General features: G+C 34.2%; 1 protein-coding gene across 2 annotated transcripts; it reads left to right on the top strand.

Annotated features, from left to right (window-relative positions):
• Positions 1-297: 297 nt before the first annotated feature.
• Positions 298-4,311, top strand: LOC104219342 (transcription factor HY5). Of its 2 annotated transcripts, none has more exons than XM_009770015.2 (4): positions 298-609; positions 1,078-1,255; positions 1,536-1,692; positions 3,999-4,311. In XM_009770015.2, exons 1-4 carry the CDS (start codon positions 513-515, stop codon positions 4,041-4,043), a joined length of 477 nt encoding a protein of 158 aa, XP_009768317.1. In that variant the 5' UTR covers positions 298-512; the 3' UTR covers positions 4,044-4,311. The 2 variants fall into 2 exon arrangements, with proteins under 2 accessions (XP_009768317.1, XP_009768316.1); XM_009770014.2 differs by having other exon boundaries at positions 379-609; positions 1,066-1,255.
• Positions 4,312-13,063: the final 8,752 nt, after the last annotated feature.

The following is a 13,063-nucleotide window of genomic DNA, read 5'->3' as shown; positions in this document are numbered from 1 at the left end:
CCAAATGTGAATAAAACTTAAATTCAATATTATTATTTTTGAATACGTGGAGTGGAGAAATATCTATTGTGGGCAAAAAAGTAAAAGCAACTTTGGCTCGAAAGTCCAGAAACCAATAGCACTTTTATTTTAGCCAGCAAATAGCTGGTCCCAATCCATTGTACCTAATTCAATCAATTAATCCAAACCTTTAATCATATCCAAATCCAAAGGCTAAAAGTCTTCCACGATACTCACATATCAACCTTTGATTAAGCAAACACCTTATGGCTCCAAACCATCCACGATTACCTCTTTATATCCGTCCGATCTAAACTGATCCAACGGTCTTTGTTCCATCAACTTGCTTCCTCACTCCCCACTCTTCTTTGCCTTAGTACTGTAACATTCATGTCCCGCTATTTTTTTTTCCTCGACAGTGTCAGATAAATAACTGAATATTCATAAGCCCCTTAACTCTTCAGACTATCTAAATTCTAAACTTGTTTTTATTTACATTTTTGTCTTTGAAAATGCAAGAACAAGCTACCAGTTCCATTGCTGCTAGTTCTATACCTTCAAGTAGTGAGAGATCTTCTAGCTCTGCTCTCCCTCTTGAAGTCAAAGAAGGTTCAATTCTTCCCCTCTTATTTTTTTAATTCAAAATTCAATCTTTAGCTGGTTTTATAAAATTTCTTGCTGATAAACCATTAAAATTTGGAGTTCCTGAGTTGAGTTTTTGAGAAATGTGTGATTTTGGATTTTGGGTGTCATTTATTTCGAGAAAGGTGGGTTCTTGGGGAGGAATAATGTTGGAGTGAAGTGTGTCTGAAGTCAAAGAAGGTTCATTTTTTCCCATTTACTCATCCAACTCAATTTTTGAAGTGTTGAACTTGAACTTGTGATGTTATACTTTTGGAAAGAAAAACTCAGCCTTTTGAGTCAATTTTGGAGTTTTTACGGTGGGTTTTAGAAGAATGTGTGATTTTGGATTGTGGGTAAGGTCGAGATTTTGAGAAAGTTAGGTTCTTGGGGATGAAAGAATGTTAGTAATTTTTTTTATTTTTTTTTTTTGAGGTTGTTTAGTGTTTTGTGAAGGTATGGAGAGTGATGATGAGATCAGAAGAGTGCCGGAGATGGGCGGAGAAGCCACCGGAACCACCTCAGCTTCTGGAAGAGATGGCACTTCCGCCACCGGTCAAGTTCAGCCGTCAGCTGGTACTCAAAGGAAGAGAGGAAGAAGTCCAGCTGACAAAGAAAACAAGAGGCTAAAAAGGTAAAAACCAAACGTGGTTCTTTTTAATCCTTTCATCCAATCATGTCATGCCACGTAGATGTGTCCACTTGTCAATTTTGAACCCACTTGACGCTGTTATGGGCTTCCATACTCATACCTATCTCTTTCAATGTTTTCTGATAAATGGCATGTTGCATGTTGATTACAATTTAACAGGTTAAAGTATATTGACAGTGTCAAATTTTTTTTAAGTGTAAGTGTATTTTAGTACTTTTGGTTAATCTTGTATTTTTGTGTGGACAATGTTGGGGGAGACAAGGTTGCTGAGAAATAGAGTGTCAGCACAGCAAGCAAGGGAGAGGAAGAAAGCATACTTGATAGATTTAGAAGCAAGGGTGAAAGAATTGGAAACAAAGAATGCAGAACTTGAAGAGAGGTTATCCACTTTGCAAAATGAGAACCAGATGCTTAGACATGTAAATTTTCTTGTTACTCTTACTACTTGTTGCTTCCTTTTAATTGCTTGCTATGCCATTTTCAACTTTCACCAACCAACAATATCATTCTCTAGTTAAGTAGTATACCATCATTTCATTCCTTTGACATGTGTGTCATGTCCCATTCCTTAAAAGGTTGAGTTATATTGACATATCATGTGGTTCTGCTTTTCTTTCTTTTGCTCATATTAAATGTATTTTTGGGTATTCTCTTTTTTTTTAAAGAAGTGTAAGTACAAAACTGTCAGTATTAGCAAATGTAGCCTGTAATAGGTAGAATTAGAAAGATACACTCTTAACTGTGCAGCAATGATAGATCTTGAGCCATTGTTATAAGGTTAAGTAGCCTTTCTTGTCTTTCAACAACAACAACAACGACCCTGTTGAATAAATAATATTCTTGAGATTCGTTTGTTTACGAGCAGATTTACGTTAATAATAAGATTATCTCAAAGCAGCTGCTAATTTTGACCCAAAAAAAGGTTTATCTTAAGCAGGTAATCCCTGCCATTCGTCCGGTTCAGTTTTTTTTTTTTTTTTTCGGGGGTCGGGGGAGGGAGGGGGGCAACATTCTGGAGGAGTTAAAGTATGACTATCATATTAATACTATGCTATGATTTCAGCATCCTGAAATTACATTTGGTATGATGTAATCCCAGAGCAATATCAATGTGTCAGCTTCTGGACATGAACTAAAGCACTGCAGCTTTGTACCCATCTAAATGCTCAAAATATCCCTTTTTGTTAACCATCAAATGCAAATTTAATTAGTAGCACGTAAGCTCAACAAATAATTGATGAGTAAAGTGCTCCTGTAGATTCCTCTCTTTGTTAGCTCAATTTTCTGGAGTTCTTTAATAGTAGTATATATGCTTGCAAGAAATGTGAGGAATTGCTTAATCATCCATGCGATGTGATGCCAGCTTCTTATTCTTAGTTATTGCCTTTTAGTAAATCTCGGAAACCAATTCATGTCACTTGGAAACTGCAGATATTACCTTCAGCTATTAAAGCTTGTCACTGTTGCATGAACCGATAACACTAGTTATTTTTAAAAAATTTGAGCTAATGTCATCTCTTGAATCCATACACATTCTTCAGCCTATTCTTTTCTTAAATGGCATAGTCATTTCATACTCACCCTTTCTTAATACTTTCTGTATCTTGCCAGTGAGGTTGGTGCTTGTTCTTCTGGACTTACTTCTGCCATCTCCCCTTTCAAGTTAGCTGGGGTTTCAGACTTAAAACAAGAATGAATTAAGTCTAGCTCTTGCTGTGAATATCAATAAAGACATCTTAGGGAATGCAATGCTATGTAACTGTTAGTCTTAGGTTTATCACGATTAAAACGCTGACTTAACTGTTTCTAGTAGCAGATGCCTCTAACTAACATAGGAACTTCCTACGACCAGGCAAAAACGCTTCAAATGCTGCTTAATCATTCCACCAGTAAGATTGCTGGTTAGGAGAAATTCAAATTGTTCTATAGGAGTATGACAGTTGGTCAGTGAGATATTATCAGAAGCATTGGCCCTCCGCTCTTAAATCTTTACCTTATTATTCCAGGATCTGGTCTCACCTGGTTTCATTGGTGTGACCACTATCCTATTGTCTAATCTCATCGGTTCCTTTTTCAGCATTAACCTAGTGTCTGATCTCGTAAGTTTTATCTTTTTCACCATTAACCTATTGTCTTATCTCATAGGTTGTGCTGGTCTGAATTAGGGTAGGATGTCACTTACCCTCGGTCTAGGTTAGTCTATAAATCCTGGAGGATGAGGCATGGAATAGGGAGAAGTTCCTTTGTCTTTGTAACGTTCCATACTGATGTATGTCTTGTTTAATTCTAAAATCAATTCACCAATACTGGGTTAAGTTCAGTTTTCTAGATCCACTCTCTTGTCTAGGTGAGTAGTTAGTTTCTTGTTAAGAGAAAAAATTGCCTTTAGCCAGGTAATAAAGCCAACAACGGAAGGAAATCCACTCAGACCACATAGGGATGTTAAGGCCAGTTATATACTCTTTGGTGCAACAACATACGTCTCAATCCCGTGCAAGTTGAGGTCGGCTATGTGAATTTTAACTGTCTATGTTGCTTCATGTAAGCCCATCTCAGTCATTCTCTTTGATATTGCTACCTAAGTCAAATCTCCTGTTAAGTTTCATGGTTGTGCTTGTCTGATACCACACAACCTTACTTCTATTACTAAACTTAAGTTTCAATAGGAGAAAAAGAAAATGGTCTATATTTTTGGGGGTTTTGACTTGTTTTGTTAAATCTGCAGATATTGAAGAACACAACAGCAGGTGCGCAAGAAGGGAGGAAATAAAATATGATAGGTAGAATCATCCATTACAAAGACTGGAAATGCGATCATTGTTGTTTTGATCCTATGCGGGCATTGTAGAGAGAATCTCTTAATCCTGGATTTGACAATATATGCATGTTTTGTGGGTGGATTGTCTTGTTCTGATTTGATTATTTAGTCTACTCTTAGGTGTTCTATATTATATTAGCTGAAATTGAAGGATTATAGCTATATCTGTGAAGATTAACCGTTGAATCACATCTCGATCAGGCAAAGGTTTCCCTTAAAATTGATGTGTTGATTGGGGGGAAAATAAAGACAATCTGGTTTTTAGAAAGTATGTGCAAGTCGGAATCAGTTTTTTCTGTTATTTATACAACATGGCATTCTTTCCTCAGTAAAACATCAATCGACATAAAAAGAACGTTATAACGATATCTGGTTTGTAAAACAAGAAATCGCTTGAACAGCAGCAAAATGAGTAGTTTGAGCCAAGTGTGGATTTGCTATAGCCTATAGGTAAGATTGCGCTCATCCGTCGGAACTTTGGCGATCCGTCAATATTTTTGTACAATTTATCCGAACATGATGATATAAATGTTTATTATCATTCTAATAGTCCATTTGCCCATGAATTTGACTTCTTGGCGATTCGTTCTAATTCACAAGCTTCAACTTCTCATCCGCAAATTAATTTTACGGAACTTATTTAAACGGAGTTAAAACTTAAATAGTGGCATGGGAATAGCCTATTTAATTGGGGTTTTGACACAGTTACCCACAAAAACAAAACTATTTCATTTGTTTTTCTACCTATAAACTAATTACATTTCCTACCCATAGTAGTTTTGCGGGGAATTTTTTCTTTATTCTCCAATTCTTTTTTATTTCTATGCTTCTTTTCTTTTTTCCTTTTTTTTCTTTCTTTTCTCCTTTTTCTTTTTTCTCATTTTCTTCCTATTTTTTATTTTTCTCTTTTATTCATTTATTTTTGCCCCCAAATCGTATTATTGTTATTTTTACCATAACTTATTTCACACTTAAATTTGACTCCTTTATTTTATTTTTTTTATTTTATTTTCTTTATTTCTTGTTCCTTTTCTAATTCCACGTGATTGTCATGCCCACCTTGATCTCCTTCCCTACAAATATCAGTATATACTCTATCATTAGCAGTAACACCAACCAGTGATGGAGCAAGAAAACATAATCTACGGCCACTAAATCTCCATATGCACTAGTTAGAATAGAAATGATAATAAAATATTGGAAAATGCAATAAAAATATAAGTAGCAAAAAAGACTTCTAGTACCGTATGATACCAATATGGTATACATGTATACCAACAGAGTATATGATTGCTCTTGAATATTGCTACAACTATCTGTGACTATACTACTGTACCAAAACATTAAAGGATACAATAAGAGTATGAGAAAATTACTTGCTCGCATTGCAAGCTAAATATTCGCAAGGCAACTTGCTCATTCCATATACTAACAGGGTATATAGTTGTATGAATCGTTCCAACAATTGCCTATAATTATAAAAACTATTACATAATACACATAATCTATATCCATCAGCACAAAAAAATTCCAACACTGCAAATCACGTTCATATAAATAATTTCAGAATATAATTCACTTAAAATGCAGCTAAAACAACCAAACAAATGTTCAAACTACCATATGATACTAATATGGCATATAACTATACCAACATGGTATACAGTTTTACTGGTTAATTTCCAGCAACTATATGACTATAATACTATTACATAACACACATGCATAAAGAAAAAAATAAAAAAATAGTGTACCACATATTAATATATAAAATATTTCAAGATATTGTACTATATTACTATTATTAAAAGAAAATCAAATATTGCACTAATAAATGCAGCTAACACAACCAACAAATGATTCAACTAGAATATGATACCAATATGGTATATAGCTATACTAATAGGGTATATAGTTGGAATGAATTGTATACCAAAATAGTATATTTGAGTATACAATACAAATTCGTCTTCTTTTCTTGTTCAACTATATTTCAACCCAAACTTCTAAAATCTATTACAAAATCTCCACCAGATTGACTAAAACTTTATCTACAACCTCCAATCAACTTTCCAAACAAACCCATATAGGATCAGATTAAAATAATTAAAAACTCAAACAAACCAAGTTATGAGTTTCAAGCTTCAAGGTTTTTCAATGCTGAATTTGAATTTTTGTACAATAAATCTCCAAAAAACAGTTTGGGTGAAGAGAAAGAAGAAAGTATTAGTGAGAAATAAGTGTGAAATGTCATTGATGATGAACCCCAGAATACTACAATAAGAGAAGATTAGTAGTTTTTGGTCACATATGTGTGCTTTTTAGAGAGATGATATGAGATTTGGATTAGAATTTTGATTATTAAAATTGGGATTGTCGTTTTGCTTCAAATGAAAAAAGAGCAGAGTAGAGTAAGAGTTGGAGAAACAGTTGAGCTGGGGGGCAAGCTGCACGTGATTCCAATTAGTACTCCCTCATATTATTGGGAAATAACCGGATAAATAGTTTGGGCAGCATGGGTAGGAGTAGTAAATAGTGGGTCTGGGCATTAAAGGGCAAATAATTTTGAAATTAATGAGTATAAAGTGAGATTTTCTCTATTTAATTTGTCCCAATCTCTTATATCCAAAGGTTACGTTTGTCTAGTTGAATCTTACCGTATTATTACTTTTTGCCCGTGCTATAAACTATTTACATTCGGTAGCCAAAAAAGTATATCAAATTTATATAATTTTTGTATATAACATACAAAATGTATATATATACAAAAATTATACATTTTTTCGACTATTATTTTGAGAGTGGCTATACAGTGTCATTTTTTCAATCTTACCTCCGTGAAAAATTGGTAAATAATTACTTTTTAGGTCGGCTATTAGAATTTAGCTTTATTTTAAATTATCGTGGAAAAATAGTTACTACTTATTAATGCGGGCGTACAAGTCTGCACAAAAATATCCCTATCTGAAATACGGAACAAGTACATGAATGATTATTGTACTTAGTATATTTACAAGTTCATAATTTAGTAATTTTTCCTGGAGTTTGAATTATTTGGAAAAAACTCATGAATCGTTCCTGAATTTTTTTAAATTTGCACTAGTAATGGTTCAAAAATCAGTAAATTTTTTTTTGAATTTTTTATTTAGAAATTAAAATTACTAAAGTATAATGTTAATTAAAAACCATGAATTGTTTCGGGATATTGCACTGGTAAAGGTTAAAAAAACCAGGGATCGTTCATGGAGTTTGAATTTTGTACTAGTAAATGTTCAAAATTGCTGGATTTTAAAATTACAGCATAGTTTTTTATTGGGGTTTCACTTGTCAAAGCTTCGAACTCCAGTACCGATTATTAGAGTTTTATTCTGTATTTCAGTTGGGGAAAAACACGTTAATTTAATCGGATTAGTAATTACTTTACCATTACAATGTAAAAGGTGGCCAAGCTCTAATAACAAATGCCAAAAAGTGACTACACCAACTAATTGAACTCTCGTTTGGCCATAGATTTTTTTTTTTTTTTTTTTTGAAAACATTGTTTGTTCATAGATATAATTAGTTTTTGAGAAAATTTTGAAAAAAAGTTAAGTTTCCAAAAACTGATTTAGGGCAGATTTTTGGTGAAATTTTTTCTTTCGCTCACAAAATTTAACTTTTTCCTCAAATAAAATACATGTCCAAATACAACTTCAACTTCCAAAAATTATTTTTAACACAATTTTAAAAATTATTTTTTTAAAATTTCAAGCAAATTTATATCCAAACTCTAGCTAAGTCCTCCTTTCTCCTTCGGCCGGTCCAAGGAAAAAAAAATACTAACAGAAAGAGAACTATTCCTTTAAATTGAAGGAACATTTCATGTTCTTAAACTATATTTTACTTTTTAACCAGAAATGGAGGTTCGGCGCTTCCTTCAGTGACAATTAAAGGATAAGTCATCTCATCTACTGCCCATTGATGGCAGAACACTGAAAAAGTTCTTGTAAACTGGTACAATAATTAAGTGCTCACTGAATAATGAAGAAAGTGCACGGGATTTTGGATCAATGATTAAATTAAAGCACATGACAGATGTTAAGAAGATCATAAACTAGTTCACCAGTTTCATTTTGACTAGGCAAAATCTACTATTCCCTCCGATCCACTTTAAGTTATTTTTTTGGCTTTTTCACATGTAGTAAGAAATTTATCTTTTAGCATTAATTAACAATAAAATTGACCATATTAACCTTAATTTGTTCATTGGAAATATAACAAACTGGGTTCCAAATTAATAATTTGTTCATATTTAATGAATTTTTTAAAACAAATACATGGTTTAGATAAAAGCTACTGGGTTCGGCCGAACCCGTATCTCGCATGTGTCACGACCCGGATTTCCCACCGACGGGACCGTAATGGCGCCTAACCTTTCAGTTGCTAGGCAAGCCAACAATTAGAAATTAATACGCTAACTCTTAAACAATTCAGTAAATAAGAACAATTAAACCATAACAGCTTCAAAGGAGTGCAGAACTTTATAATAACCCAAGTAATTATATACAACTACCCAGAATTTGGTGTCACAATTCACGAACTTCGAAGAGTCACCACAAATAACTGGGTGAAGGGAAGTGCAACTGTTTTCGAGTTAAAAGAAACAGTAAATTGAAATAACTGGAAGGGGACTCTAGGGTCTGCGAATGCCGGCAGATCTACCTTGGGTCTCTTGTGGAATTGAAGTCAGCAGCTCAAGTGGGGTCAACACGGTCCAGTACCAAAATCTGCACAGAAAGTGCAAAGTGCAGTATCAGTACAACCGACCTCATGTACTGGTAAGTGTCGAGTCTAACCTCGGCGAAGTAGTGACGAGACTAGGACAAGACACTCCCAAACAAAACTTGTGCAGTTTATCAATACATATACACTAATAACAACAACTAAAGAAGCAAGGCAAGAAGTATTGGGAAGGGAGCATGCTGAGGGGATTTCAAGACAAAGAAATACAACACAATTGAGAACATGAACAATCACTATACCTTAAACACATAGAAACGAATAAACACAGTAAAAGAAAGTGCACTGCATCACTCTTCGTACTTTTACTCTCAACTTTACCTGATAAAATACTCCCTCTGTTCCAATTTATGTGAACATGTTTGGTTGGACACGAAGTTTAAGAAAAAATAAAGATTTTTGAAATTTATGGTCCTAAACAAGTCAAAAAGGGGCCCAGAGTATTTGTGTGGTTATAAAAGCTTCTCATTAAGGATACAATTGTAAATTTAAGCTAAATTGTTTTCAAATTTAGAAAAGGATCATTCTTTTTAGAACGGACCAAAAAGAAAATAGGTTCACATAAACTGGAACAAAGGAAGTAATAGAAACGTGCACGGCATCACCCTTCGTGCTTTTACACTCAACCTCACCATAATAAATAATAAGAACGTGCACGACATCACTCTTCGTGCTTTATCACTCACTCACAAAATATTGCACGGCATCACCCTTCGTGCTTTAACACTCTCCCTCGTCAAAACAATGAACAATAATAACGAGGAGATAGGAATATCAAGAATAAATCTTACTTCAACATTTAGTTCCACAATACCAACCTCAACTTAGAGTCAATACTCAATCAATACCAAATTCAGTAAAACATGATAAGAAATTGCTTAACACATCGAATAGCTAGTCTAAGCATGAACAATATGATCAAAGAATACAACATTTACAAGAATAAGACTCACTCACATGTTATGACTCGGCAACAACGCATAGATACTTGTCACCTCGCATATACATTGCACTCAACATCCAAACACGTAGCAAGTAGGCAAATAATACTTAATCCCTCAAGCCAATATTAACCACGACACTTACCTCGCTCCAACGGCCAAACTCAAAGCTCAATCACCGCTTTTTCTTTTACACAAGCCTCTGGACAAATAGAATCTAGCAAATTACCAATCAAACAATTCAATTTAAGCCGTAGGAACTACCCACGATTGTAAGAAATTCAATTTAGGCCATTTTTGAAAGTCAACACCGGGCTCGCTTGGTTCAAACCCAAAATTTGAACCAAAACCCGATTATCCATTCACCCCAAGCTCGGATATATAATTGGTTTTGGAATCCAACATCAATTTGAGGTCTAAATCCCCAAATATCGAAATCCCTAATTTCTACCCAAAAATCCCCAATTCCACCATGAAAATCTTAGATTCTAGGTTGAAATCTTGTAAAATGAAGCGAAAAATTGATAGAAATGAGTTAAGAATCAATTACCTATGATTTGGGAAAGAATTGGTCTTTGAAAAATCGCCTAGAGGGTTTCTTGTTTTGAATGTTTTGAAAAATGAGCAAACATCCCGTCTAAGTCAAGTTTTACGAGTTGCAAATGTCGCAAATGCGACCTGGGCTTCGCAAGTGCGAAAGATCCATCGCATGTGCGAAGATTCCCACAGTCCTGCCTTCTTCGCAAATGTGAAGAAAAGTCCGCAAATGCGAACTAAGCCGGTTGCAAATGCGATTAGATGATCGCAATTGCGAAGGTTGCCTCCCCCATGTCCCCATCGCAAATGCGAAGGAATGGTCGCATTTGCGAACATAAGCTGGCTCATCTTCTCTTCGCATTTGCGATGAGAAGCTCGCAAATGTGAACTCTTCAGAGATCGCAAATGCGATGATTGACCTCGCATTTGTGAGGTCTGAGGCCTGGAACAAAATCAGCAGTGTTCAAATTTCCATTTCACTCCGTAGCCTATCCGAAACTCACCCGAGCCCTCGAGACTCCAAACCAAACATGCACACAAGTCTTAAAACATCATACGAACTTACTCGCGCGCTCAAATCGACAAAATAACACCTAGAACTATGAATTTAGCACCAAATCAAATGAAATTCTCAAGAACACTTTGAAATTTCTATTTTCTCAACCGGACGTCCGAGTCACGTTAAACCAACTCCGTTTCTCACCAAATTTCACAAACATGACTTAAATATTATATTAAACCTGTACCGGGCTCCAAAATTAAAATACGGAACCGATGCCAACAAGATCAAACATTAACAATTTCTTAAAAACCATTAAATTTTTAAACTTACAATTTTTAACAAAAATTCATAACTCGGGCTAGGGACCTCCGAATCTGAATTCGATACGCCCAAGTCCCATATTTCGATTCGGACCCACCGGGACTGTCAACATACGAGTCTGAGTCCGTTTACTCAAAATGTTGACCGAAGCAAGCTAAATCAACTTTTAAAGGCAAAATTTTTTATTTTCATCAACTTTCAACATAAAAGCTTTCCAAAAATACGTGCGGATTGCGAACGCAAATCGATGAGGGATAAAATGAGATTTTAAAGGCCTTGAAACACAGAATTTGATTTTAAATCATAAGATGACCTATCGGCTCATCACAACATGCTAGCTCCGTCCCTGTCTCCAACGACAACTTTGGAAAGAAGAAGTTAATTTCGTCTTTATATTTGAAAAAATTAAATATTGTGAACCATAAAAAAAGGCCAAAAAAAATACTTAAAGTGGACGGGAAGTATCTTTTTACCATTATATCTTCATCTCTTTAGTTTTTTTTTTCAAATATATAATTTAATACCATATGATACTGTCCGATTCTGTTCAAAATTGCAAGTCTATTCTTTTTTTAGTTTACCTCTATTGTCTAGTACGTACGTTATATTTGACGTTTTCCAGAAAGATAGTGAACCACTACAATAACCACTCGATTCAAAATTCCAACTAATTATACTCAGAAAATATAAATGTGATGGCGATGCCCTATCTACTGATTTAATTTTAGTTTAGTTAATCTCATGACGAGGGAAGTTGATAAAAATCTCAAGGGCTACAAGATTTGACAAAGGACCTAACACATTTTTGAGTCAAACTTTGTATCTACCTTTTTCAAAGAATTTAACTACTTTCATGCATGTCATGGAGAATTCAATATACTTTCACGTTACCTAATATTGTTATGAAAAAATAAAAACAAATGAACCAGTGAAAAATTAGAAACTGTACGTAACAATAAATGTTTCATAAGTGCATTGCATGACATCAATTAAGACAAGCAATATCTTGTATATGTTTTTATCACATAATAAGAAAAAAATATTTGTCATATATAGTGTATATGCATTATCAATCTAAATATATTTTTTACATACGCCTCTTGCGTTTTCTAAAAATTATTTGATTATACCTTCAGTAGATAGGGGTAAGCTCTGGATACATATTACCTTCTTAGACCCCATTTATGGAATTTACGAATATATTGTTGTTGTTGTTGTTGTTGATATTATTTGGTTCTAATTCTATGTTTGAACAGTTGCATTTAATTAAGCATATTCTAATTTCTAGAAAGCTTATTAGTGACAAGAAACTTTTCTTTGTTAACCAAGAAAGAAGAGTGCCTAAATAAGAAAAAGACTTCAAATACTTATCCAGTCACATATCATTATTCGAATTCTTAAAATATTAGTCCTGTCCCTCAAAGTAATATATTTTGAGACGGATTCCAAATAAAAGTAAATATTCAGTTTAAACAAAAAAGCTCTCAATGTATTTGACTTTGATATAAAGGCTTATTTGAAAGATAATAAATTAAAATGAGTTTAACATCAAATTTTGGTATATACATAATTTAACAGAAATTGCAACAAAATAATAATGTAATAATTTGAGGCTGTCGGTGTGAGGAGCAAGGGTGCATATGTAATTAGACACAAATATGACATAAATTCTTTTATTTTATGTTGTGAAAACCAGCAAATGCTGAAACAGAGTGAAAATGGACAGTTGCCACCGACAGCTACTTTGGTTGTCGGGGGAGGGAAACCGGGAGTAGCCGGTAAACTACAAAGTACAGCCTGTTCACAGCCAAGGAGTCTCACTTCCACCTGTTCCACAATCTATCTAATTGCCTCAAAAAATCTACTCCACACCTCACTATATTTCTCAACAA

The sequence above is a fragment of the Nicotiana sylvestris genome, chromosome 8 (genome assembly GCF_000393655.2).
Source record: "Nicotiana sylvestris chromosome 8, ASM39365v2, whole genome shotgun sequence".
NCBI lineage: Eukaryota > Viridiplantae > Streptophyta > Magnoliopsida > Solanales > Solanaceae > Nicotiana > Nicotiana sylvestris.
Note: the sequence above shows the minus strand (reverse complement) of the source record. Positions and strands in the feature narration are given on the sequence as shown.

What these genes read in the sequence shown, in the direction of transcription:
- LOC104219342 (XM_009770014.2), top strand. Translation starts at nt 513, where the DNA reads ATGCAAGAACAAGCTACCAGTTCCATTGCTGCTAGTTCTATACCTTCA. An exon ending in GAAAACAAGAGGCTAAAAAG is followed by an intron (nt 1,256 to 1,535) that starts GTAAAAACCAAA and finishes GGGGGAGACAAG; the next exon opens with GTTGCTGAGAAATAGAGTGT. An exon ending in AGAACCAGATGCTTAGACAT is followed by an intron (nt 1,693 to 3,998) that starts GTAAATTTTCTT and finishes TTAAATCTGCAG; the next exon opens with ATATTGAAGAACACAACAGC.